Raw genomic sequence first — 24,891 nt, 5'->3', positions numbered from 1 at the left:
GGGCAGGGGCAGGGGCAGGAGTAGGGGCAGGAGCAGGAGTAGGGGCAGGGGCAGGGGCACGACCCGGGGCAGGAGTAGGGGCCGGGGCCGGCAGCGCCCGCCCGCCCGCCCCCCTCGGGGGACGGCCCGGCCCCGGCGGGGCGGGGCGGGGCGCGGGGCGGTTGGCTTCATCGCGGGGCGCGCCGTGGGGTGCCGCCGGCTGGGCCCGCGCCGTCGGGACGGCGGGGGCGGGGGGGGCCCGCTCCGCGCTGCCGCGCTGCCGCGCTGCCGGCGGAGGGAAGGAGGGCGGGAGGGCGGTGGGGGGAGCCCCGAGGGGGCGGGCGTGTGCGTGCCCCGGGCCGGGGGTGCGGCGCGGCTGCTGGTTGCGTGGGCTGCCGCCGGGATGCGGCGGGCGGCGTGAGGCGGCGCGGCTGAGGCGCGGCGAGACGAGGCGAAGAGGGGACGGGCGATGCTCCGCCGCCGCGGCGGCTCCGCGCACGGGCGGACCTAGGAGCGGCGGCGGCGCGCAGAGAGGGACGGCTCTCCGCCGGCCGGCCGCGACCCCCGCCCCGCCGCGATGGCCACCGAGGTGGTGTGCGGGCTCACCTTCCGGCTGCTCCTGCCCGTGTGCCTGACTGCCGGTACGTCCCTCCCTCCCTCCCTCCCTCCGTCCGTCCGTCCGTCCGTCCGTCGGCGGGTCGCCGGGCGGGTGCGCGTCCCGGGGCCGCGGGCCGTCCTCGCTGCCCGCCGGGCCGGCGGGCTCGGGCGATGCGCCCGCTCCCCTTCCTCGCGGCTGCTCTCCCGTTCCGCGGTTTCCCAAAGAAACTTCGTAGCTCACCCCTCATTTCTCACGTATCTGTTGCTGTCGTTACTGGGGGGGGGGTGGTTGTCGCTGTCCGCCCGGGGGTGCGGGGCTCGCACGTGTGGCGGGCTCTGCTCGCTGCCGCAGCACCGGCTCGGCGGGGCTCGGCGGGGCTCGGCGGCTCTTCGCTGCCGCTGGCTACTGTGGCCCGCGCTGCCCCGCATCCTCGGGGAAAGGCGTGGGAGAGGGGAGGTTCGGTGCTCGCCCTCCCGGCATTCTGGTTCCTCTGCCTCGTGAGGGGCTTGGGGGCGCTTTGTAAAAGCGGGGAGCGAGCCTCTCCCGGGAGGAGCGGCTCTCCAATTTACGGAGGTTTGCCGGAGGGAGATTTTTCTTCTTTTGCGAGCGCGAAATTTCAGTTTATTACATAGCGTTACTTAGCAGGCGGCCGTCCAAGGACCGAATTGTTTTTGGATGGAGAACTGCGGTGTCCAGCCATGGGTGAATATGTTACTATTAATCCATGCCCTCCGCACGATTTGAAAATAAGACTCTGAATAAGCAACGATTACCCGTTCGATCGGTCGGACGACGGGCTCGCCCGGGAAGCTGCGGCTGCGGAGGGCGGCTCGGCCCGCGGCTGGGGCTGGTGCCCGCCGGGGCGGTGGGGGGCTGCGGGGCCGGGGGAGGGAAAGCGGGGGCGCCCGGCGCGGAGAGAAGCCCCTCGGCGGTCAGTCCCGCGCCGCGCATCCTCCGCGGGCGGCGGAGCCGGTGCCGGCCCTACCTTGCTCGGCGGCCGCCGCCGCCGCGGAGCCCCCGGGCCGGTCCCGGCCTCCGCCAGCCCCTCCCCGGCCGCGGGAGCGGGCGCGGGGACTGCGGGGGCCGCCTCCCGCCCCTCGCCCCCGCGGGTGCCGATCTCAGTGGGGCCCGGCCGACCCCCCCCCCCACACCCCCCCCACCCTCCGCCCGCCCCGAAGGGCTTTGCCCTCGGCGAGCCTCGCGGCGGCGGCGGCGCCGCCAGAGCCCCTCGGTTTCAGCATCTCCCCTCCGCCCTGCCCGGGAGGTGCCCCACGCTCTGGCTCCGGGTCCCCTCGTGAAAACGTACTTTTTCCCCCAGCGCTTTGCTTGAGGCGGTGCGGTGGGTGCTGTTAGCGGGGCTGTCCGAAGGGTGAGACGGAGGCGGCTCGCCAGCACCCGCTTTCCGCCCTTTCCAAAGCCTGTGCCCCCCCCTGCGGGTGCCCAGCCCCGCGCTTGGTGGCCCCCACTGGGGCTGGGGGGGGGGGGGGGGCGCAGTTCCCCGGGCCCACGGCAGCAAGTGAGGGGCCGCCGCCTGCTTTGAGGCCGTCCCTGAGCGGCCGGGCGTCGGCGCCGTGGTGGCCGGTGTGCGGCGATGCTGCGTGCGCAGGAGCTGGGGGTCGGCTGCCCTCGAGGCCAAGGGGGGTGGTGGTACCCGGCGGGTCCTTCAGTGCCAGGGTTGGGCATAGGGCACCCCCGTTTGAAACCGGTTGGGCCCCGTCCGTAGTTTCTTCAGATTTAGGAAAGACTTAGATTAAGGATGAGGATGAATTTGCTGGAAAGACACGAGGGGAGAAGGAAAGGTTCTAGAAGATAAATTGTGTTCAGGTGGAATTTTTTTATGTGACTCTAATCTAGCTGTGGTACTTCAAGAGTGGAGGTATTGTTCTGTCAGCCGCTCAGTCTGGTTCTCGCCAAACTCTTTCTTTATCAGAGCAAGTTCAGATAAAACTGTTTTGCGGTCCTGATTCCCGATATTTAGTAATGCAGAGGTACTTTCGCGTTACAGTAGTACCCCCCCAGATGAGAACTGATGTTGTCATGAATTGCTTGTGGTCGTAAATCTTACTCATCTCAAGATTAATCAAAATATAAAACCTGAAGGAGGGACTTCCCATCTTGAGTACTAAAAAGGAATCTCACTGCGGAGCTTTTGGTTTTGGACCCGGTGATCTTGTTCAGTTGGATGTGAGAGAGGAACCAGTAAAGGGACAAAGCGCTTTTCCCTTCATTTACTGTCTCTGTTGGTGTCACTTTTTTCTCCTTTACAAGCTGTTAGCAGAGTCCTTGCTAGGGTGAAACCTAGTTCAGCCTGCTTCACTTCTCCACTTTTGTTGTGCCTGCACCTGAGTTACCTCTGAGCCAATGCTCTCCTCCTTTCCAAAGCATCAGGGAAGTGTTCTGTGGGCTTCTGGAAAAAGGCTTTTTAGAGTTCATATACCAGAGTGATGATTTTTTGTATGACTTACGGTGAGGTTCCATCCACACCTGAAAAGCTGCCACGAGGTGAGGACTCCACTGCGCAGAGCGGTGCCTTGCATCTCCTACCCCTGTGTGGGCAGTAAATGTGTCTGGCAGTGCCAAAAGGCTGGAAATACCGAGTTGTTCTTTTGGTTCAGAATCTGTGCGTGTGGGATTTTAAAATGCTAGATTACTGTAGTTTCTTATCGTGGTATAATTTACTTTTCTGTTTCTGAGAGTAGAAAATAACAAGGTTGGAGAGCCCTGATGAGGTGTGTGGAGGGCAATGGCAGCTGTGGCAAACTTGTTAAAAATAACACATCTGCTAAGCTGAGAGATGATTCCTTAAATACTTCAAAAATGGTTAATGCTTTAAATCCTTAATACTTTAAAACCTTTACTTTAAAAGTAAGTAAAATTAAATACTAATGCTGGTTACCTTTGCTGGTATGAAATACTTCCCAAGCATTGATTAGTACCACATAACTGGGAAAACACAATTCCTCACAAGAATTTTGTAGGATCAGATCTGTAGCACTGACGAGTGTACTTTTGTGCAGGTGAGTCCAGACGTATCCATCTAAAGCTCATGAATGATGTGTCTCTAGTGTCTGCTGAAGGCAGGAAATTTAACATGTACAAAATGAAAGACTTTGGAGATTGAAAAGCTGATTGTAGGCTTATGACTTCATAGTTCATCCACTGTCATGTTATTTTCATGATAAAATCTTATGTTCAGTCTGATGCGAAACTAGAGGTTAAATGATAACTCCCAGTAACGTGAAACTTAGTTGCAAATGAAGTAGTGTTCTGTAATAAGACACGGAGAGTTGGATCTGTTGGTTGTGTTGGTTTTTTTCAGTGAGATTACTGCAATGTGATGTTTTCCTGTATCATAGTAGTACAACGCAGAAAAAACAAATAATAAAATGGAGGAGAGGGAGCTTTTGGCAGTGGTGATGGGAAGTGGGCTTTTTTTGTGTTTTGTTTTTTAAAGCTTGAGCCTTGGCGTGAAGCTGTCTTTTTTTTTTTTGTTTGTTACTCCTATGAACTTGAAACATGCAAAATGTGATTTCTCTCTCTGAAGTAAGGCATCAGAACAATCTTTTGCTAATGGCTTTCTTTGGTTTATAAAGACTTGAACCACAAAGTTGCGGTTTACATCACTTGATAACAGTTTTTAATTATTCTGCTTCCAATTGTTTTACTTCGCACACAATTCATTAGTTTTCTTTTTAGAAAAGTATTATTATTTTCAAATGGGGTGCTGGGAAGAAAAATGCTTAGTGAGAACAGCTTTCTCTGGTTTTTGACCGATGCTGCTGGATTGCGTGTTATCGGCAAATCGACTTCGGTGAGCTAGCTGCCTGGCCCAAGCGCTTCCGAGAAGTTACACTTGCTTTCTGAACTCTGGGATTTTGACCCAGATGAAGTCAGAATTGTAGGAGCTTCTAGAAAGTTGGGTTTTTTTGAGGGAGTGAGCACAGGTATCAGTGTTTGGTAAGTGATGGCAGGTAAAAAGAAAATACTTCGGAGTTTTTGTAGGCGACAGAGTTCAGATATTAGTTGGAAGTTTTCACTTGTTTCTTCAAGCCAAATCTTTGAACTCCTGGTAAATAGCAGGAAATGCTTTTATTTCTCCTTTCAGTGACCGTGATTCATCAGAATGATATTGAATGAATCAGAATGATCATCTCTTCAGGATATAAACAATGTATTATAGAGAATATTTTTGAAAGCATACACAGTATTTTCAAACCCACATATATTCAGTTGTTGGAAGCACCTCAGTGGGACTGAGGTCCTTGTTCTTCCTTGAAAGGAAAAGGTAGATTCAGCATGCTTGGGTGCTCTTTGACTTTTATCCCCAAATTAACAAGTATTGATGAAAACTTTGAAGGGGAAATACCTGCATTGCTACATTAACAGGTACTAAAATGCTGTTAAAATTATGTGTTTTAAAGAGTATTTCAGAATCCAGTACCTCCCTATATGTTTTGATGCTTTGAATTATTACTATTCACATTTTCTATAGATAGAATAAGATGGACAGCTCTGTAATATTAAGGCAAGTCTGTGGAGGCAGTGAACCGTGCCATGCTTGGATTATTATTGTTTGGGTGTCTGTCGTTGATTTCACTGGACGTGGCTGTTTAAAAATGATGGTACGATATGACATTGTGTTGCAGTTTTCAGGTGACTGAATTATTTTCATGTGCCAGTCCGTACAAGTGATGTTAAGGTGATGAGACAAAGCAAGCTGTGGTGCACGACCGTTCAGACTAGAGGGTAATTTGCATAATGACATTGCATGTGACAGTATGTACGTGTGGATATGGGTGTATACATACGTATTAAAAAACTCTGACATATTTTTGAAGTAGAAATAAACTTCACATAGTCAGCAAGAGCACAAAAGCACTGCTTGTTATGCTCCACAATTAATTGACCAGTTACTGAAAACAAGGCAAAGAAAGATCAAACTAATATTTTTTTTCTTTTTTGTTTGTTTTGTTTTATTTGTTTGTTTTGTTATTATGGTGGCATTGGGGAATATTCATTGTGATGTACTGAGAAGAATCACAAGGAACAGCATGAGAGAGATTCACATAGACTTCCTGTTACATTTTAAAACCGTTGTTGTCCCAGAACACTCATAAAAATGTTAGTCACAGCAACAAAAAGTCTAGGAACCCCTTAATGGGTAGCATGCTGAAAAAAAAATAAATTAACTCGAATGCCAGTTTGCACAAGAGATCCTAAAATGGCTGTTAAGCTTCCTTCCCCTCTTGAAAAGTTTTAGAAATTTATCTGGCTTCATTTATTAAAGGAAGTTTTGCCTAGTTTGGTGGGAGCAGATGAAGGGTGTCGAGGGGGAGAAATATATACAGCCTTGCAGGAGCAACATTTTCCAGGCTTGTAGGCACAGGGTTAGGTTTTCTTGTGCACAAAAAGCAAATGTAATTTCAGTCTCTGTGGCTTACATCTTAGTTCAATTAAGATCCAGAGAAAAGTGTTTTGGGGGGAGCGTGGATGCAGCAGTCACCCGCCAGCACAGTGCTCTCTCTCTTCTGTAATAACCATCCCAGGCTGTCTGTCTCTGCTTCCCCCTAGCATGCAGGCTGGGAAACTCTATTTAAAGATGCATCCCACAAAAAATGGGAATAAACCAACTCTCCTTAAGTTCTTACCACCTCTACTTGTTTATCCTAACCGTTCTGTTGAGTAGTTTGCATGCACTTAATGGTTAAGATGAGATAAAACCAGAACCTATAAATTTGCAAGGTGTAGGGCTTGCTTGGTAGGTAACTTGTTCCACAGACAGTGTTGAACTTTGCATTTTGGGAACAGATAACTCACTTTTTCTGAGGATGTTTCTGAGGGAGGTCAAGGAAGAGAATGGTACTGTTATTGCACCTGTACATGTGTAGCCACACTGCTCTTTCATTTCGGGTAGTTTGCTAAAATTCCAAAGATGTGGGAAACAAAAATTGTTAGACAGCAGGCTGGGGGGACAGAGTGCAACGGCTTTAACCACTAAAGCGCTAGAATAATTTAGTGGTGCAGCTTTACCAGCATGTCTGTTGGAGTAGCAGAGTTGCAAATGCTGGCAAAAGCAGACCAACTTCAGAGTGGCTGGTGTTACTAAAAGGACTCTTGGAAGGGAATATCATTAAATGGATCATTATCTGAGAGGGACTTCAAATTATGCGCTCCTTCATAACAGTAAAATCTTTTTCACATGCATGTAAAGCTGCTGGATGTTTGCACTCCAGTTTTTCTTCTCTGCATTTCTTTTCGCATTGAAATGATAGCCCCTGTGAAGCTGAAGCACCCTCTTTCAAGGATAACGTTTCACTTGAAGAACATCAGTACCTACTTTACCCTGTTGGACTGCAGCACTCCAAGAAACAGGCTGTTTGCATTTTGTCATGAAGAACGATGTTAGCAAGTGCTAATTAGCAAAAAAATCTGTGTAGTCAAGTAGATTGTACAAGCCTTTCTGATATCTTTAGGCAGTTCTAAAGATACTGTACGTGTGACTTGCTAAGCTAATAAAAGGCTGTATAATGGTTTTTTGGGGGTTGGTTGGTTGGTTTGGTTTTTTCTGTGCTGAAGCAGATTGATCCGTATTTGTAACTAAATCAATCCAGGTTTGTTTTTCTAGGGTAGAAGTTTTCCGTAACATTACTTCTGTGGTGATCACAGGTCTTCATGCTGTCATCTTGACAGATCTCTGAAGCTAAGCAGGTCAGAAGCTGGCAGCATGCAGATAAGAAGTTTTCAGAAAAAGTGCAGGTGTTGCTGGCAGGAATATGAGTGACGGAGTCCTCCGGTTCTTGTACTGAGAGAAACTGGTGTAGTGGGAATTATTCTGTCAGATAAACCAGCTTAAGATTTTGAATATGAAAAAAAAAAGTCCACAAGTTCAATTATATAATATCTTTTATTTTGATGCATTTGTTGAAGTGTATCTTTTGATGCATTACGTTCAGGATGTGGTTGAATTAATGCACTTCTCCTCTTCTCCTGAGAGAGTCTTACCTGTCCATTTCCCATCTCGAGTAGGCAGTTGTAAAACCTGAATGTCACATTAAGGTTGCTATTCTGTATCCTAATTTCTTTCGTATTTTTAATCCCGAGCTGCAGTTTTAGCTTTGATAATATCCTGTAGCGATGAATTCCGTGGGTGAACTCCACCGTGAATAAAAAGGAGTACTCTTTAATTCATTTTCAGTTTGTTGCCTTAGTAAATAATCCTTTGGATAGGAAAAAGTATGTATAATCACTTAAATCAACAACAGTCTAGTGTTCTATTTACTCTAACACTTTAGAATAACATTTGCAAGGCATAAAATCAACCATTAAGATTAACTGTAGAAATTAACAGCTCTGAGTTTCCTATCAATTGTCCAGTTCTGAAGAGAAAGGGATGAGGATAATGTAAATCTGCCTTCCCCATAATTAAAGAGTTTTAGGAGACTATACTTTTACAATTTGAACCATTAGAGAGTGCAGCATAGCTCTTCTTCTCTGAGCTCATTCATGTAGTCTTCAGTTTGGAAGCTCTTTTGGAAATGAAGTAAAATTTAAAGAAGTGAGTCTATGTGTTTGTGAGTGGTACACTAATCACTCCCTTTTTGGCAAAATACTGTAAAGCATGGGATTGCAGACATTACATACTCTGTCTACTGTTTCCAAGCCACTAATTTGTTAATGTAGCTTGACAGAACCGTAACTTAAAACTGAAGTATTTAAGTGGTATTAGAGTGAGGGTCAATTCTGCCCCTTGTTCAGAACTGGCACGGGAGACTGAAAATTATTTTCTTAACAGATAAGGGGGTGTGTTCTGGATCCTCACTGGGCTGAAGGATATGCAAACCCTATGTGGGTAAACAGATGCTAAACAAGTGCTGTCTTTTCCCTTGTCACCAGTCAATAAAATGTATGCTGATGGTTTTTTTCGTAAAAGACACCTTGTTAGAGAGATTAGCTCCTGGGTAATTTGGGGAACATTGAACTGCTTTTGTTAGCAGTCAGGTATTCCAAGTTGCAAGTGTATGTTTAGCCTTTAACTTTATTTTAGCTTGTGTCAAATGCAGACTGAGGTTGCAAGGCCCTGAAAGGAATGATCAGTGAAACATACTGGATAGCCAGCATATCCCCCACCTTGCAATCTGGAAGTAAGCCTTTCTCCAAATTGATAAAGGTCCAACTGTAAAACATGATGCTGATTACAGCATTACGTGTCACTGATACTGTTGATTTGCTTGTCTAGGAAATCACCTGCTAACCTCTAGCAAGCGAGAACAGTGACATTTACTCTGAATTTCGTTTTAACACATGTTCATATGTTGGAAAAGGTCTGGAACATGCAAAATGTCTGCATGGTGGCTGCATGTGTTTGTGTTGTGTTTTTCTTCCCTTGTTACATTTGTGGCTTTTTACAACATCTTTCAGAATAGCAGTTTCCTGGTCACTGAGAATAGATTAATTCAGAAGCCAAAAGCAAGTGAGGGAAATTTGTCTCCACAAGTCCTGATTTATGTAGAAAACTTTTACTGCCATAAATAAATATTAGCTCGTGTTGTTATTTTGTTGGCCTTCTTCTATGAGAGTATTGTCAAACAGTATTCATAGCTGTAATGTGATCGCTAAAACGTGTTTCAATTCATTGGTCCTTTGCTCAGTGCTTAGAATTTTAAAGACCTGTCCCATTTCATTCCTTAATAACGCTGCATTTTTTGACACAGATACATACTTACATCCACTTCTACAAGACAACAACCAAAAAGAAACTACATGTTTTACCCTCTTGAAACTTTGTCAGAGACCAGACTTTCTGGGACACGTATATTGCAGCGCATCTTTTAGAAGGAGCACACTTTGTTGCAAGCATGGAACTATAATTACTTTATACATTTTTGCATGAGTCATTGATAACATCAACATTTTCTTTGATGGCAATAATTTTATGTTTCTGTGTAGAAAATGGTAGAGAAATATTTATACTTTTTCTAAATGCTAGACTATAAATTTTTTTTTTCTGCAGGTTGTAATACTGTCAGTCAAAGAAATTCTGTTGTGATACATGTGCCACCAGCCAGAAAAGCTGCATGATCTTTTTGATTCTTCCTCTTCCTTCTTTCTTCTCTAGACATTTAACAGGTTAAATTACTGTTTAGTTTAGAGAATAAAGATCTGTGAAATACAACCCATCTCTCTTATTTGCTAGCTAAATGCTAGGCATGTGTATTTGCAGTATAGTTCCATGTAAATAAGAAATACCACTTCCATAGCTTATTTGCTCTAAATTGAAAGTAAATCAATAACCAGCTTTTTTAAAAAAAAGTGCTTTGGATAAAATGCCATTGCTCTGTTCTTAAAAACAAAGCTCCTGGTAAAGATAATCAAGTTTAGCACTTTCTTCCTTCATTTCAGTGTATAATTGAGAAACACCCCCCCCGCCCCCCCCCCCCCGCAAAACAGTGTAGTACTGTGTCTGTTTGTCTCTGTGAAAATATGTTTCAACTGAAAAGATGTTAATCTCCATAGTTCATGCTTTTCACTATGTTTCTTCTTATAAACCTGTATATAGACTTTGATGACACATTTTCCCTGACCTTGTTGGTTGGTTTCTTCTGAAGTCTGATCAGGTCTCTTCTTCTAACAGAACAGAACAAAAGCCTCTCCTATGGTTTTAAAGATGTTTTGTTAACTATATTAATACATATGCTGATTAGGGGAACTCTTTGTGATTCACTTCTGTGGTAAATGAGCTTCTCCTTCTTGCTTAATGTGACACATCTTTCTTTTCCTAAGCTTTTGTGCTCTTCTGACCATACGGTACATTGGTCAGGACCTTTGATCGTTGTTGGGCAATAATGTACGTGTCCATATTACTATAAAAATGAATTTCCCTTCTTGCTCCTTGGGAGGGGCCTGTCATTTCCATGGGGTGTAGTTGTGTTCAAAAGTCCTCCTTATGTAAGCCTACTGCTGTGCTTGTTAGCATGGCAGTTTGTACAGCTCAGCTCAGAGCTTCACTGTTTCCTTACTCTCAGATGAAATGGCCTTCATGTTCCCTAAGATACAGCACAGAAAACACCATGGATGGGAGAGAGAAACCTTGTCAGCCACACAAGTCATATTTACTCTGTACCACACAAGCCTTAAGTGTAGTCCCACCTCCTTTCGAAATAAATCCAGTAATTGACTTCATCTCCTTGTTTAACAGCTGGTTGCTCTTAACGGTGGGCCCCGTAATGTTTAGAAGGATTAGCATTCAGTGACGTTTATTTTCCATCGCTCTTCTGCAAGTGATGGCTTTGTCATGAGAGAAGTCCCAAGTCTGAGAAAATCGACCCTATTTTATGCCTTCTCAACCCAATACAACTTTCCTCCCCAAGTTCTAATCTTTTGATTTGTTTGACCTTGAAACACAATGTGTATATGTTTACTCTGAGACAAAATACAATACAAGAAATAGTGCATATATATATACAATTTTATGACGCATTATATCTTAAAATATCCTTCTGTAGTGTTTAACCTGTCAGCCATTTGTTCTTATGGAACTGAGTCAACAAACTCAATCATCATGCCCATTAGTGTACATAAACATCAAAACCTGTTTCTCACAGCTTTTCATTGTCATTTGCAAATATAGCATCACAGTTATTTGAAGACCTCTACAAATATGTTTCTTGTTAATTTGCTGAAAGCAAAAGTAAGCATACTCTTTTTATGTGTGTTTAAAAAGATCCTTGCAGTTTATTGTACCGCTGCGATTTTAAGCAAAAATTGCTTTAAGATACAATAACCTTACATGAAACAAACCACTGTCAATTTTTGGCAGCCTCAATAAGCCATTCCTGACACCTACAATTTTATCATAGCATGCAGACATACTGGGGGCTGTAAGACAACCCCACTATGCCATTTTGAGGGTCTAGAAATGAGGGTTGGCCTAATCGTTTACACTGATCACTCCCTGTAGAGAAGTCCACATTAAAATGCAGAAAAGAAGCAATACAGAAATCTTGTTTCCTACAACTTGGCTATTTGGTGATGAGCTGTACTGGCAACAGTAAGGAAATGGCAGAAGGTCCCAAATGGTCGTTAGTGTGCCCCAGAGGATGAAGCAGTTGGAATTGCTAGAATTGCCGAAGAACGATATCAGGTTATTTCCTGCCTGTATTTACTGTTATTGTATTTGGGGGAATTCCGTTTGTTTCTTCCCCCTATGGAGGCAGTTGTTTTCCTGTTGCCCTTGAAATGGAAAAGTAGTACAATTGTTCCAACGCTACAAAATATTGCAAACTGGAAGGAACAAGAAAGTCTCATTACCAGAGTATCCTGCCTGCATAAGTAATGCATGTTAGTTGTTGAAATAACACTAAAATAAGAATGCAGCAGTTGTTTAAAAAAGCACACAAAGGATGAGACAGCTAAGTCACTGAAACCAGCATCTGTTTTGAGGAGAAAGTATAATGTTCTCCGGTGGGGCAAGTAACTCCATAGTTACTCAGTTTGGGCTTCTCATACATTCTTTTGAAGCAATTGAGGCTGGCCGCTCCCCTGCCAGGTCTCTAGGGTGATTACAGGATGGCCTTTGGTCTGTCTCTGTGTTTCCCTCTTCGTAGCATCCCAGGCTGGAAGACACCTCAGGAGGTGTCTTCTCCAATCTCCTGCTCAATGCAACACTGAATTTAAATGTGATTCTTCAGGGTTTTTTCCTGTTGGGTTTTGAAAATCTCTGAGAATGGAGGCCTACAAGCTCTTCCAGTGCTAGTTAGCCTCACAGTGATTGTTGGTTTTTTTTTTTCTTCCCCCCCTTACATCCTCCTGACTGCAGTTTGTGGCCATTGTCTCTCAGTACACACCGTTGTCGAGATCCTGGCTCTGTCTTTTCTGTAACCTCCCCTTAGGTGTTGGGGGGGGCTACTGTAAGGTGCCCTCCCCTGCGCTTGTTAAAGTTTATCAACATATTTCTTGTCCTGAGAGGGGCAAAAATTGCATGTGGTACTCCAGATGTAGTTTAATGAGGGCTGAGTAAAGGGGCATAATCACTTCCCTTGGCTGTGCTGCTGTCGGTACGGTCCAGTAGCTTACATTGAATGTCACAAGGGAGATCTGATCAAAAACTTTTTTCACCTTGGTTGAGTGTGAGAAACAGAAAGTAGACCTTGACCATTTTTATTGTTCCTTAAAAGAAAAGAAAAAACCCAACAACCCCCAAATTTCTAAACTGTGATCAAAGGTTCATAAGTAAGAATAAATTGATCTTGGATATTATATCTGAACAGTCAGCATTAGTACCCAGGCAGAACTTGTAGGAATTTTTCTGTCTCATTTTTGATTTAAGGACCAAAGTATTTAGCCTTTACAGTAAATCCTACTCTCTCTCCTCACACGAAAGTAGATGCCTATGTTCTTCAAGATGTCCTGGTTATGGCTTTTGGGTGTTGGTTCTAAACTGTATAGCAGTGGGTCTTGGAAATCCCGCTATGAGGAATTGTTTCTTCAGTCTTTCTCTGAACTCACTGGTACCTCAGATGTCAGAGAGTGCAATTTTCCATTCTTGGTTTTAAAAACAAATAAATTAACCGTAGCCAGTATCTGTAGGGCATGTTCCAATTTGCTGTATCTTGACACATACAATATGCATCCAAAGGCTCAAAAAGGTTCAACTTGCGTTTCTCCACTGGAAGTGCTGAATATTAATGAACGTTATTCTGTAACATTGGCACAGTCATCTGTCACTGACTTGCAATGAACAGAATGATGAATTAATACAAGACCTAGACCATTTCTTCTCAATTTTAAGAATTGTCCAATCCTGGCATTCTCTAAGGGGCTAACTAGCCAGTAAATCATTGGCATTATTTTCCCAGCAATCATGCTCACATACTTGAATATTTTTAATTAGTCAGTATTTCTTGTTATTCTGCAAATCACTGACAGCTAATTTGTTTTAAAATCACAGCAAAAAATCAGTTCTGCATGTTTCTGTATTGCATTCTTTTCTCCTAGGTGATCTCCATCTCGTGTAGTATTGACAAATTACTTTTAGCAGTAGTTATTTTACTGTTGGGTTGCAATTTCAAAACAAGTATTTGAAAAGCTGGCTTGCGTTTTGGATATATGAAACACTTGGTGCTAGTCATTCACAGAATCTGTTGTACTGGGTTTTATAGACCCAGCAGAATGAATTGTTTCCAAATTTTTGCCTGAAAGTTGCAAGATTTATGTGTTTCTTTGACTGTAGTGTTTAGTTAACTGTGCTGCTTTTAGAGGGTCAATCCACTGTATATTGGAAATTCTCTTCTCTAACCTTTTTCATTCTGCAAGAAGCACGGGAGAAGTTGCGATTTAACTGTATGAAAAGTTGAACTGTTCACTGCATGTAGTGTAGCTAGCCTTCGTTTGATAAAAGGAAGTTACTGATGCCAGAAGTTACATGCGACTAGTGTTTTTTCTCCTGTTCTATACATGTCTGCCCTTAGGTAATAGATGATTTCAACATGGAGAACAATAACTGGTGTAGTATACTTGTAGCTGCCCAGAGGACTTTTCTGAGGGTTATTTATGCTGTTAATTATTGTAATTGTGGGAAATGTCCTCACGGTTCCTGTAGTTCAGCATTTGCATTCTTCACTGTTCATCTGTTGCTCCTTCCCTCCTTTGAAAGATTACCCCCCCCATGCAACACTACGACTAAAATATGTACTATGTCATCTGAGCATATCACTGCAGAAGCATCATACTCAATTATTCTTTTTGTTTGGTTGCCTAATTGCGCAACCTATTTCACCCGTTGCTCAAACTGGTGTTTTATTATTGTGAGAGCACCTTCTTTTCTAAATATAAAACATTTTAAAAGTATATTTATATGTACAGGGAAATATCAAGATAGTGTGTGTTTTAAAAAGTGGCCTATAAATATTAGTAACTTTAGCTTTAGACTTTCATAAAGATTGTATAACCAAAGTGTTCAAATATTTCAGATATTCTAGCAAGTAGTGTGTGTATCTCTCCTAGCATGTGCAAGTAGAAAAAGAGCTAAAGAAGATGTGCCTGACTGTTAGAATTGCCAGAATCCATGTAATTTACTGAATCATGCTTGTCTGGGTTTACCCATCCTTTTTGCAAATCAGACCTGAGAAGTTTCCTGTTTGCATCCTACTTCTGTGCATAAAGAGTGAGTCAAATCTTGCATAGGTGGGGAGAAAGAGGATGCTGCAGAATAGCATTTTACAAACTTGGATTATTACTAAAGGTAGTAAGGTAAATCAAGGTAAACTTATGCTATTTGCAGATATAACACCTCTTTTTTTTTTTTTTTTTTTTTTTTTCTTTGAGGTGGTGCATATGAAATGTGCTCAGGTAATTCATTCTGTTAGTAACAGTTTTGTACTAGAATTGATACAGTTTTATTCATTGACATGTTGATGTCGGTAGCTAGGATTGGTGCACATTGGTTGCTTAACTGATTTTAAAATGTCACATTTCAGGTCAGCAGATTCTTAATGCATAATACAAATGGCTTTTTTTTAATTATTCTTTCTTTCTTTTTATTTATTTATTTTTTTTTAAAGTAATGATTCTCTTGGCAATTATCCAAGAACAAGTGCTGCCAGTGCCAGAAGGTTACTCAGAATGGCCAGTGTCTTCATTCCATGAATCAGATAACATGTAACATGCCATCTCATCTTAACAAAGTTGAGTAAATCAGAGGAAGATGTGAAACAAAATTAGAAAGAAACTGCTGCTGTTGCCGCGTTATGTAACTTGAGATAACTAATCATCAGCTTGTCAGTCCCTTTATTCCCGAGGTTTGTTTGTATCTAATTAGATTGTTCCTTGTACGTAAAATAAGAAATATCTGAGATTCAGCCTCAAAGTCAGCAGTAGCACTCTGTGGTTAGTGTAAGACCACAAATGATGTCAGTAAATTAGTGATGTCATGGGCATGCACAAACAGCAGAAAAAGAGACATTAAGAAGGCAGTCTTGGGCACAAGAGGAGGGTATGTTTCACGAACTGGTTAATCAAAACTACAGAAGATACCATCAGTGGTGTTCACAGAGCTCTTGTTAGCACATTAGAGTGAAGTTGCTTGTTTCATGTTGGTTTTTATCAAAACCGTGGTAGAAAACATTGCCCTTCAAGGATCACTGCCACAGGCTGAAACATCATCGTCTCTCCTCACGAACAAGGAAGAAAGATTCCTTTGGCTGACAGAGTAGCCTTTGCTTCTAGCCTTTTTACCTTCTTTTTAAATTTTTTTAGCTGTTCCTGTCTGGTTGTATCCAGAATAACAGATTTAGGGCCCCCAGGGATGTTGAGTGTTCTGAACAAAAACACAAGCAAATTGCCTCCATCATTTAATATCCTCCTTTGCACTTTCCTTTATGTGTTTTTGTTGGTAACTATGTGAAGAGTGCATCTTTCATTGCAGTTTGCCCCAGCTCCCTGTCTGTCAGTTTTGTATTATCGTATAATTAAGCTCATTATATATTTAGATCACTTCTAAAAGATCAATTACTAATAAGGTAGAGGTAATATAATAAAAGGTGTTGCAGAATAGAATAGAATTGTTTAGGTTGGAAAAGACCTTTAAGATCATTGAGTCCAAGCATAAACCTAACACTGCCAAGTCCACCACTAAACCACGTCCCTAAGCACCACATCTACAAGTCTTTTAAGTACCTCCAGGGATGGTGACTCAACCCCTTCCCTGGGCAGCCCATTCCAATGCTTGATAACCCTTTCAGTGAAGAAATATTTCCTAATATCCAATCTAAACCTCCCTTGCCACAGCTTGAGGCCATTTCCTCTTGTCCTATCTCCAGCCACCTGACAAGAGACCAGCACCCACCTCACTACAACCCCCTTTCAGGTAGTTGTAGAGAGCGATAAGGTCTCCCCTCAGCCTCCTTTTCTCCAGGCTAAACAACCTCAGTTCCCTCAGCTGCTCCTCATAAGACTTGATCTCTAGACCCTTCACCAGCTTGGTTGCCCTTCTCTGGACACGCTCCAGCACCTCAATGTCTTTCCTGTAGTGAAGGGCCCAAAACTGAACACAGTACTCGAGGTGTGGCCTCACCAGTGCTGCGTACAGGGGGACAATTGCTGTCCTGGTCCTGCTGGCCACACAATTTCTGATACAGATGGCTTTGACCTTGTAGTATTTGAATCTTTATATCTTGCATTGATTTCTTGTGAATTTTGAGTTGTCAGCATCCCGCAGTAACCATCTATCTTCTTTTTTTGGAAATAGCGTTAGTCAAATATAGAATGGGTAGTGCTACCTGAACTGCCTTATAATTTAAAAGTAATTATAGCAAAGATGCAGTAGGACTGGTCTCTGTGAGTCAGAATTACTGAAAGTGGTAATATCAAACAATTATATCCTAATAATTTAAATGGTGCTCCTGTAAGAGAAAGCAGAATCTTTTGCCATTATTTAACAGGCAGGGGAAAAAGTCAGACTTAGTCCCAAATGTGTTTCTTCGATATGTGATGGAGTTCTGGTAACTTGAAAATAGTTACTTTCAATGCACCCTGACAAATCTGAGATTGGGGTTACGACGAAAAGAAAAATTGTCTGAGAAAACTTAACTGTATGAATTAGGTGTGAATATGAAACATGATGTAACATTAACAATTTAATTAAGGTATGCTATTCATTAGATACCTGTAAGACACACAACACTGAGTACTATGATATGCATCACATTTTTTGATGGCTTCCTAGGAAGTAGAAATGGAAGGACTCGGCATCCAAAGGGTGTCTGTGCATGGATGTGTTAGCAAGTCCAAAGTCCCTGTGAAAGATCCAGCTGGCTACAATGAGATGAAACAGGCTAGTCAAAATTGTAAAGAGGATAAATATGTTCATAATGATGTGAGAGAGGTAAATTTGCCGTGGTTAAATCTGCAAAGGTGTGGAAGTAGTTTGCATGGTTCAGAACACGACTGCCACTGTTGAAAACATCTACTGGGTTGAGGGTCAAAGGCAGTGTAGTACATGCAGAAAATAAACATGTGCTTGGTCAGATGCCTACTTCATCTTTCACTGATGCTTAGTGTCAGCAGGTGTAGTGTCTGCCTGGTCTTCTAGTGTCTTGCTAAAAATGTCCATGAGAATTAATGTGGAAGGGAGAGTGTGTTTCCTTCCGAAGATCTCTCTCTTCGCAACTTGTGAATGATTTTGTCTGTCAAAAAAATTTCAGGAGCATTTTTGGTGGGTTTTTCGTGCAGTGCTTGTGGAAATATCACCAGATAAACTGCCTGGTTTATTGGCTGGGATGATGATTGCTCTGTTTCTCTTCTAAAGAACAAAACTTTGCAGAGGGAAGTCCAGTTACATCTTTAGTGCAGTAATAATGGATTATCTTGCAGATTATATTCATTAAAGTGTAGTGAAGTAAACCAGCTTTCAAAAATGTGAGAGCGTAGACGTACCTAGTTTTACTACATGAAGTTATCTTATTTCCTTTTGTGCTAAATGCTATAAATCTGTAGCAGAGGTATAAATAAATGTTTGCTACAGTACTAGAATTGGCAGGTGGAAGAGTTTTACCCTGCGTTATCCTCCCAGGTGGCATTGGAGAGAAAGGGTGTGGAAATCCTGTCTCTGAAACAAGAGTGGGAGAGCAGAATAGTAAAAATTCAGGTCTAGTGGTGGGAATGGATTTATTTTTTACATAACCAATGGGTATGTGAACACACACAGGAGGCATTTGAAAGTATATTTATAGTACCTGGTGGGTGAAATTAAACACTTTCAGCTAAACAGATTTCCTTAGTTCACAGTAAAATACTGGATTATTTTGTTTAGTTGCATGGAGATACAGATATTTTCTATCCTTTTAGTGTTATTGTCCACTGGCTGATCCTTTTGTTTATGTTACAAAATTTATTTCATCATTTTGGCAATAATGAGGAAACATAATTACTTGACTTTGCCTGAAGAGATTGACTGAGCAGGACAAGTGCCTGCTGCCACATAGCTAGTTTTCTGTGGTGGATCTTAGTGTACATGTTGATGAATAGTAGTGTCCAGTACTTATCTAAGTATTACACATGATTTCCTTGCTATTAATGTATACAGAAGTTAATCATATTTATGTATGTGTAACATTTTTTCTGTGTGAGGCTCTTGCGAAGAACCGGGATGGATCAAAGTACCAAGATGGATGACTGTTGTTTTGGACAGATTTCAGAAGAATAAATATTCGTCTGAAGCTGTAACTTTGTTGGTGTTTTGCCTTTCCCCTTTAGAAACCACATGCCCTCGTGTGGGAGCTGGTCTTCTTCAGAGCTTGCCATTTCTCTGAAAAAGCGAGCCATGCGTTATAGGGATTGTATTGGTGTGACTCCAGAGAAACAGTCATCTTCATTGGAAGCAAATTGAGTTACATTTGAAGAAATACAAATGAAGTGTAATTTATTGACCTGCTGAATGTCACAGGAGAGAATCAACAAGGGGAAGATAATTGTATCATGATGTGATTGTAATGAGATTGTGTGTTTCAGGGTATTTTAAGCCCATTTTATGAAGGATTTGAAGGCAGGCAGATAAAAGCAGTTAAGCGAAGAATAGGAAAGGCGGCAAATGGAGTATGAAAGGTGAGAGTACAGAGAATAAGGAAGATGTTAGTAGAGTGAGAAATGGGGTAGAAGGTGTTTATAGAAAAGAGTGAAGAAATCACTGGCTGTTTCTTTGAGAAATGAGAACATGAGTAGCTGGGTTCAGAGATGAATGATGTTTGGAAGGAGGCTGGGAAGATGAAGAAGACAGCCAGCTAGGCCAGCTGGGAGACCAATAAGAAAAATAGCAAATAACACTGTCAGTAGAAAGTATGTTAGTCATGGTGGCCAGCAAGAATGTGTGAATCCTAGAAATGACAGAGAAGGAAGTGACAGGACTTCCATAAACACTGAATGTAGCAGAAGGGATGCAGAAATAGAGAATAAAAGATCACATCCAAATTAATAGGCTGTGAAAACAGAAATGGAAATCCAGAAGAAAGGCAAAGGTCAGACTTGCTGTGTTTCAAAGAGCCTCAATTTGAGGAGATGACCAGGCACCCAAGAAGAGACATCGAAAATGATAAATGTGGGGTGGTGCTGAAAGGAGGGACTGAGGAAGTGTATGCATCTGGAAATTGTTGAGGATGGAAGTTGGTATTTTGGGCTTTTTTTTTTATTTTGGGGGAGTGAGGGGTGTTACTGTGGAGATAGTGATCTGGTTTTGTGACTTACATCAGCCACTAGTGTGGTTCAGAGTCATGTGCTTTTCCCAGAGATGACTGAAATTGTGGAAGGATCCATGGTAAATAATCTTACCTGTTGCAATTTGCCCAAGGTACAAACCCACCTACTTTGGGAATCAACTGATGCGGGCTTGCATTTAAAACCCCCCAAATGGAAAAAACCCGAAACAAACAAACAAAAAAGCTGTCTATCATGGTAGTATATTTTTTGTTTCGTCCTAAAAGCTATTCCTGAATGTTTTCCTTCCCTGTTTCTGCTCTTCTCTCTATTGTGTGTCCTTCTTTGGGCTCTGTGGTCCACGGAGGTCTCTGAGATGCTCAGGGGTCTGCATTCCTGCTGCTGTCCTTCCTCCTCATCCCACCTTGGTATGCGACGTCTCCGTGACGAATGGCAGAGAACGAAGTAATGGCTATGACAGTCTAGGACCGGCTTCTCAAAATTTGAACAAAGTAGCGGTGTGAGTTGCTATGGGAGGGGTGACTTTAAAAAGCGAAGCGGAGCAACTGCCTGACTCAGACCACCACCTTGTGCTTCCCATGTTGGGCTGGATGGGGTCCCTGAGATGTGGTCCCAGTGTTGCATGTGGTGGGGTGGCTGTGGGCTGGGAGGCCGTCACCAACAAGGATGGCGGTCCCTCAGCAGGCGCAGGGTCTTGGTGCCTGAGGCTGAGCACTTGTGGAGCTGATGTGTGTGGCCATCAGCTCAGCAGAGATGGGGGCTTGCCATCCTGGCACAGAGAGCCTCCCCCGGCTCTCCAGCCTGAGCCCGGGGCTCCTTGGGGCTGCTGGCGCACGGCTCGGGGACTGCCCTCCTGCCGATCCTGGGGCTGCGCTGGGTGTCACAGGCATGACAAACCCTGCCACATCCTCAGTGGAGAGAGATTCTGGCTCCTCTGTCATCACTCACGCATGGCGGCTGTTTGAGTTATTATAGTCTGCTGCTTAGGGCAGTGGTGATCTGTCCTGTTCTTACGTCTTAACTGTATTTCACAGTGAACCCGAGGTTGCTGGGTGCAGCGAGCTCTGCATTAGGCAGTCAGCCAGCGTCAAATACATTCTCATTTTATGAGTCAGCAGCTCTCTGGTTTGTTAAAATCATGGTCAGGCTCACCAGCCCCATTCAGCCAGTGATGGCGTTCGGTGGTTCACTTGCCCAGGGAAGAGTCTGCTCACTTTTGTCATACGTCTCTGAATTGTATACTAGTGTTTGCTTTAAGAGAAATATGCTATTTCTTATGCTTTGTAACAAATATAAAAAGAAAACAATGTCATGACCACATAGAGATACTTTTTATAAATGAACTACATTCTTGTGTTTTTCAGGAAATTTGATTTTTTCTTGGGAACATTATTTTAGTCATCTCATGTCTCACTGGCTTATGACCTTATTGTACTAGCGCAGCAATTAGGTCTTTAAGTTTCTTCTTCCAGGACATGTAAAAATAATTAAGTGGTGCTGTCATACACCAACTACAAAATTCATACAAGCGCATTTGTTTTGTGTTTCATATTATATCACTGGATCAATTTAAATTTAATTAAATGCTGTACATGCCTAAAACTTTGATTCTTACAGAATTTTTTAAAATTTGGAAATGAATTTATTGACATTTACTTTTTTTTGTTCAGACAGAGAAAAGTTGCTTGTTTCTCAGGTCTTCTGTTTCACTTACTGTCTGTATGTTTTATTATAAGAATTCTTTAATAATATTTCATAATAGTAAGTTAACTTTGCCTTCTCAATTCTAGCTCCTTAAAATATGAACATTTTAAGGCAAAACATGAAGGTGGATTTATTTCAGTGATCTCAGGGAGGGAGAAAACCTGCAGAATTTTTAAACACTTACTTGCTTTGCGAGTCTTGCATGTTACTGCTTTTGAAAAACAGAATGTGTTTATCTGGACAATTGTGAAGTACTGAAATGAGATAAACCAATGGCTGCAATGCTCTTGGGACTCCTTAGCCTTGTCTCTACTGGGAAGCTGAGTCTTTGCTAGAAATTGTTTGGGGTTTTTTTCCTTCTTTTTGTGTAGCTGTTCTCTTAAAAGAGCTTTGCATGATAGCATAGGCTGATTAGAACATTTTTCTGTAAACATGTTGCTTTGATTTGATATATGCAAAACCTCAAACTGAATTTACATTTAAGCCAAACACAGCTAAGCAGTGAAAAAGGAATCACCTGAATTTTTAGAAAGTACTAAATCATATATCTTACGCATCTTTTGATCAAGGGTATCTGACAGTAGATTTACTAGCTGTTATTCTATTTTTCTGGTGGAGAAAGCTGAAGCCTGTGAAAGGAATTATGAATTTTGCCCTTCTGTGATGACATGAGAAATATGTAGTTAGGGACGAGATGTATGTGGAGGAAAAGGTAAATTTATACTGAAGTTGAGAGGGAGAACATGAAAGTGAGCGCACGGGGGGATTCACTAAGTGGGGCAGAGGCCATTTATTGATTTGGCAGGAAGAAGGAACAAAGCTTTGAAAGGGAATGATTTATGTAAACAGAGTAGTGCATCTTTAGATTTGCTTGTTAATTAAGAGTACCTCATACTGAACTGTCTGTAGGGTCAGGGTGCCTCCTTCACTGCTGTATCAGTTTTTTTGATTCTTGCTTCTGAAAATACCAGGTTTTTATATGCAAAACAATAATTCTCAGGCCAGATACCAAATTATGCATGCGGATTGGCATTTGCTTGTGTATAATAACTAATTTGCTCATAGAAACATGGTGTTAACGTGTTTTAATGGATGTGCATAGAACTGCGTGTATGTTTGTGCGCACAAGTAAGTAAGGAAATCTGCTTTTAAAAACCCTTGTGGTTATCAGTAGCTCAGTGACTAGGCACTGAAAGTTGTATTTACATCTATTCTTTCAGGATGCTGTTAAGTTGTCAGGTTTCTTTCACCACAAATAAGTTGCAGTCCCGTAAGACTTTCAGAAGGTGCTCTTCTTGCTACTTGTTTTGTCATTAAAATAAAGTTGCAAAATGCTAGTAACAACTAAGTGCCCTTTTTGTTGGCACTCCAAGGAATACAGTATATATTAACAAGAAACAGCTATGAAAAATGCATGAAGTGCCAGGAACTACTGCAAACAAGGGTGCTATAAACAGAGCCATGATAACCTGGTACACTTAGAGAGACGCTTTCTGTGGTAAAACATCAGCCCATCTTACTGCCAAAAAAGGAAAAGAAAAAAATAAAGGAAACTCTTTCTCTCCTTCAGCTGTCTACATGCATTCCCTACAGTCTGTCATCTGTTGTTTTATGTTAGCTTGTGTATCAGCACTGCACTTAAAGTGTACTTTGTGATAGCCCGTCTTTGTGCATTCTTAGGTATGTTTGAACTAGACCAGGCATAAAGCTGGTATCTTTGGGGACCTTCTGTTTCATAAATGTGTTCTGCTAGCCCAGACTGAGGCAACATATGGTCTCCACACAAACATACCGGACTCCACTTTAAAATCTAGCTTTTGTTTGCCCTTCTCTCAAGTTCCTTGGGAATGCTTTTCCAGGCTTTCCATTGTTCTTGCAAGGGTAAAACCCTGTTAACTCCCAATGAAAATTTCTTCATAGCCTTTTTTACTGCGGTGCAAAAAAATACTTCTTTAGCATAAATAGCTTTTGTTCCCTGTTCACTCTTGGCTTTACTCTCCTGTCTGTTACATGTTTATGGACACCTGGTATTTTCTCTGTCTTTTGTTTGACTAAACAATTTGAACTCTTTTATTGTTCCCCAAGTCTTTTACTAATCCTCTGCCTTACTTTGGATTGAAGAAGGATAACCAAAACTTGTACACGCCTGTCTAGATGAGGTTTTAGCAGTGACTGGTATAATTGCCTACCTATTTCCTGTACCAGTGAAGTTGTCTTTTACTACACACTGTCTTCCAGTACAGCTATGTCATACTGGTTTTGTTTGATCTGCTAATAGAGCAAACACTGTTGTTTATGGCCACCCAGCCACATTTACACCAGCTTGTTTTTTTGGTATTAAGTATGTAGTCATTCTTTTTCGGTAACTAAATGTAATCCCATTCCTGTTCTTTCAGTCCTCAGGATCATGCAGTTCTTCTGGGACACTAGTTTTAGTTCGTATTAACTGTACCTCCCAGCTCTGTATTATTAGCAAACTTCATTATCACTCATATTTTAATTGCCAAGTCAACTAAAAAAATAGTAAGGCCCATGCCAAGATCTGTCCTTGAGGACTTGTGCTAATGACCTTTCTGAAGCTGGAAAGTACTTCCAGCATTACTCAGATCACTTCTTCTGTAGCCACTTCCATTTTGTACTTTTAAACCTTGTTTTAATTCATTTCCCATGTAATATATTATCAGCCACTTTAGTGAAGCTGAAATAGAAACAAAGACTGCAATTGTCTAGACTGGTTAAGAACCATAGTATGTGGGTCTGGTTTAGGTAAACCTGGGTTTTACACCTTTCTATGTCTGTTTTTCTTCCCTTTGGAGCTGTTTGTAAGATTTTGCATAGAATCCAAAAGAGGCTGACGATGTTCTCCTTTTTTTTTTTTTTCCTTTTCCTTAAATATTTGCTCTTCTCTTCTTATGCTACTTCTGCTGATTGATGAGCTGATTAGAAGCTTTTGAGCTCTATTCATTAATTCTTCCAGTATCAAGGATAGACATTACTTTATCTATTGGTTTAAACAGGTTAAATGTCTTCTTAAATTCCACCCCACCCCGTACCTGCTTTTTTTGATCTTTACTATTTTGTGGTCTTTTGTGCCCAATGAAGGTTTTCATTGGAGATCTCCACCCAGAGTTTTTTCCAGCTGGTGACAGTATTTTTTAAAATGTATGTAGTCAATGAGTTGAGCTAATTCAGGCCTGACTCCTCTTTCTGGCCTGAGAAGCTTTTTACCAGACTTAAATTATCATGCTGGCAATAAAAATCCCAGTAAAATAGATTGCTACAGAGTGGCTGAATAACAGCAAGGCATCACCAGTAGGGCTGTCAGACGTGTGGCTCTGACACTACGCAGGCTATTCGCTCGCTGCCATTGCTAACCTGCTGCATAGCGTGGCTGGCACCATCCCAGT

The 24,891-nt window shown here is 42.5% G+C and overlaps 1 protein-coding gene across 1 annotated transcript in view; it reads left to right on the top strand.

Moving 5' to 3' along the window:
* Positions 1-378: 378 nt before the first annotated feature.
* The window catches only part of PIEZO2 (piezo type mechanosensitive ion channel component 2), a 311,773-nt gene continuing 287,260 nt past the window's right edge, over positions 379-24,891 (top strand). The window contains exon 1 of the mRNA XM_049830271.1: positions 379-620. Coding sequence (XP_049686228.1) covers positions 557-620 — 64 coding nt within the window. The 5' untranslated portion in view covers positions 379-556. The remainder of the gene's footprint in view (positions 621-24,891) is intronic.

The sequence above is a fragment of the Accipiter gentilis genome, chromosome 27, assembly GCF_929443795.1.
Source record: "Accipiter gentilis chromosome 27, bAccGen1.1, whole genome shotgun sequence".
NCBI classification, from domain to species: Eukaryota; Metazoa; Chordata; class Aves; order Accipitriformes; family Accipitridae; genus Astur; species Astur gentilis.
The sequence above is the reverse complement of the archived record's forward strand: the minus strand, read 5'-3'. Positions and strand labels throughout refer to the sequence as shown.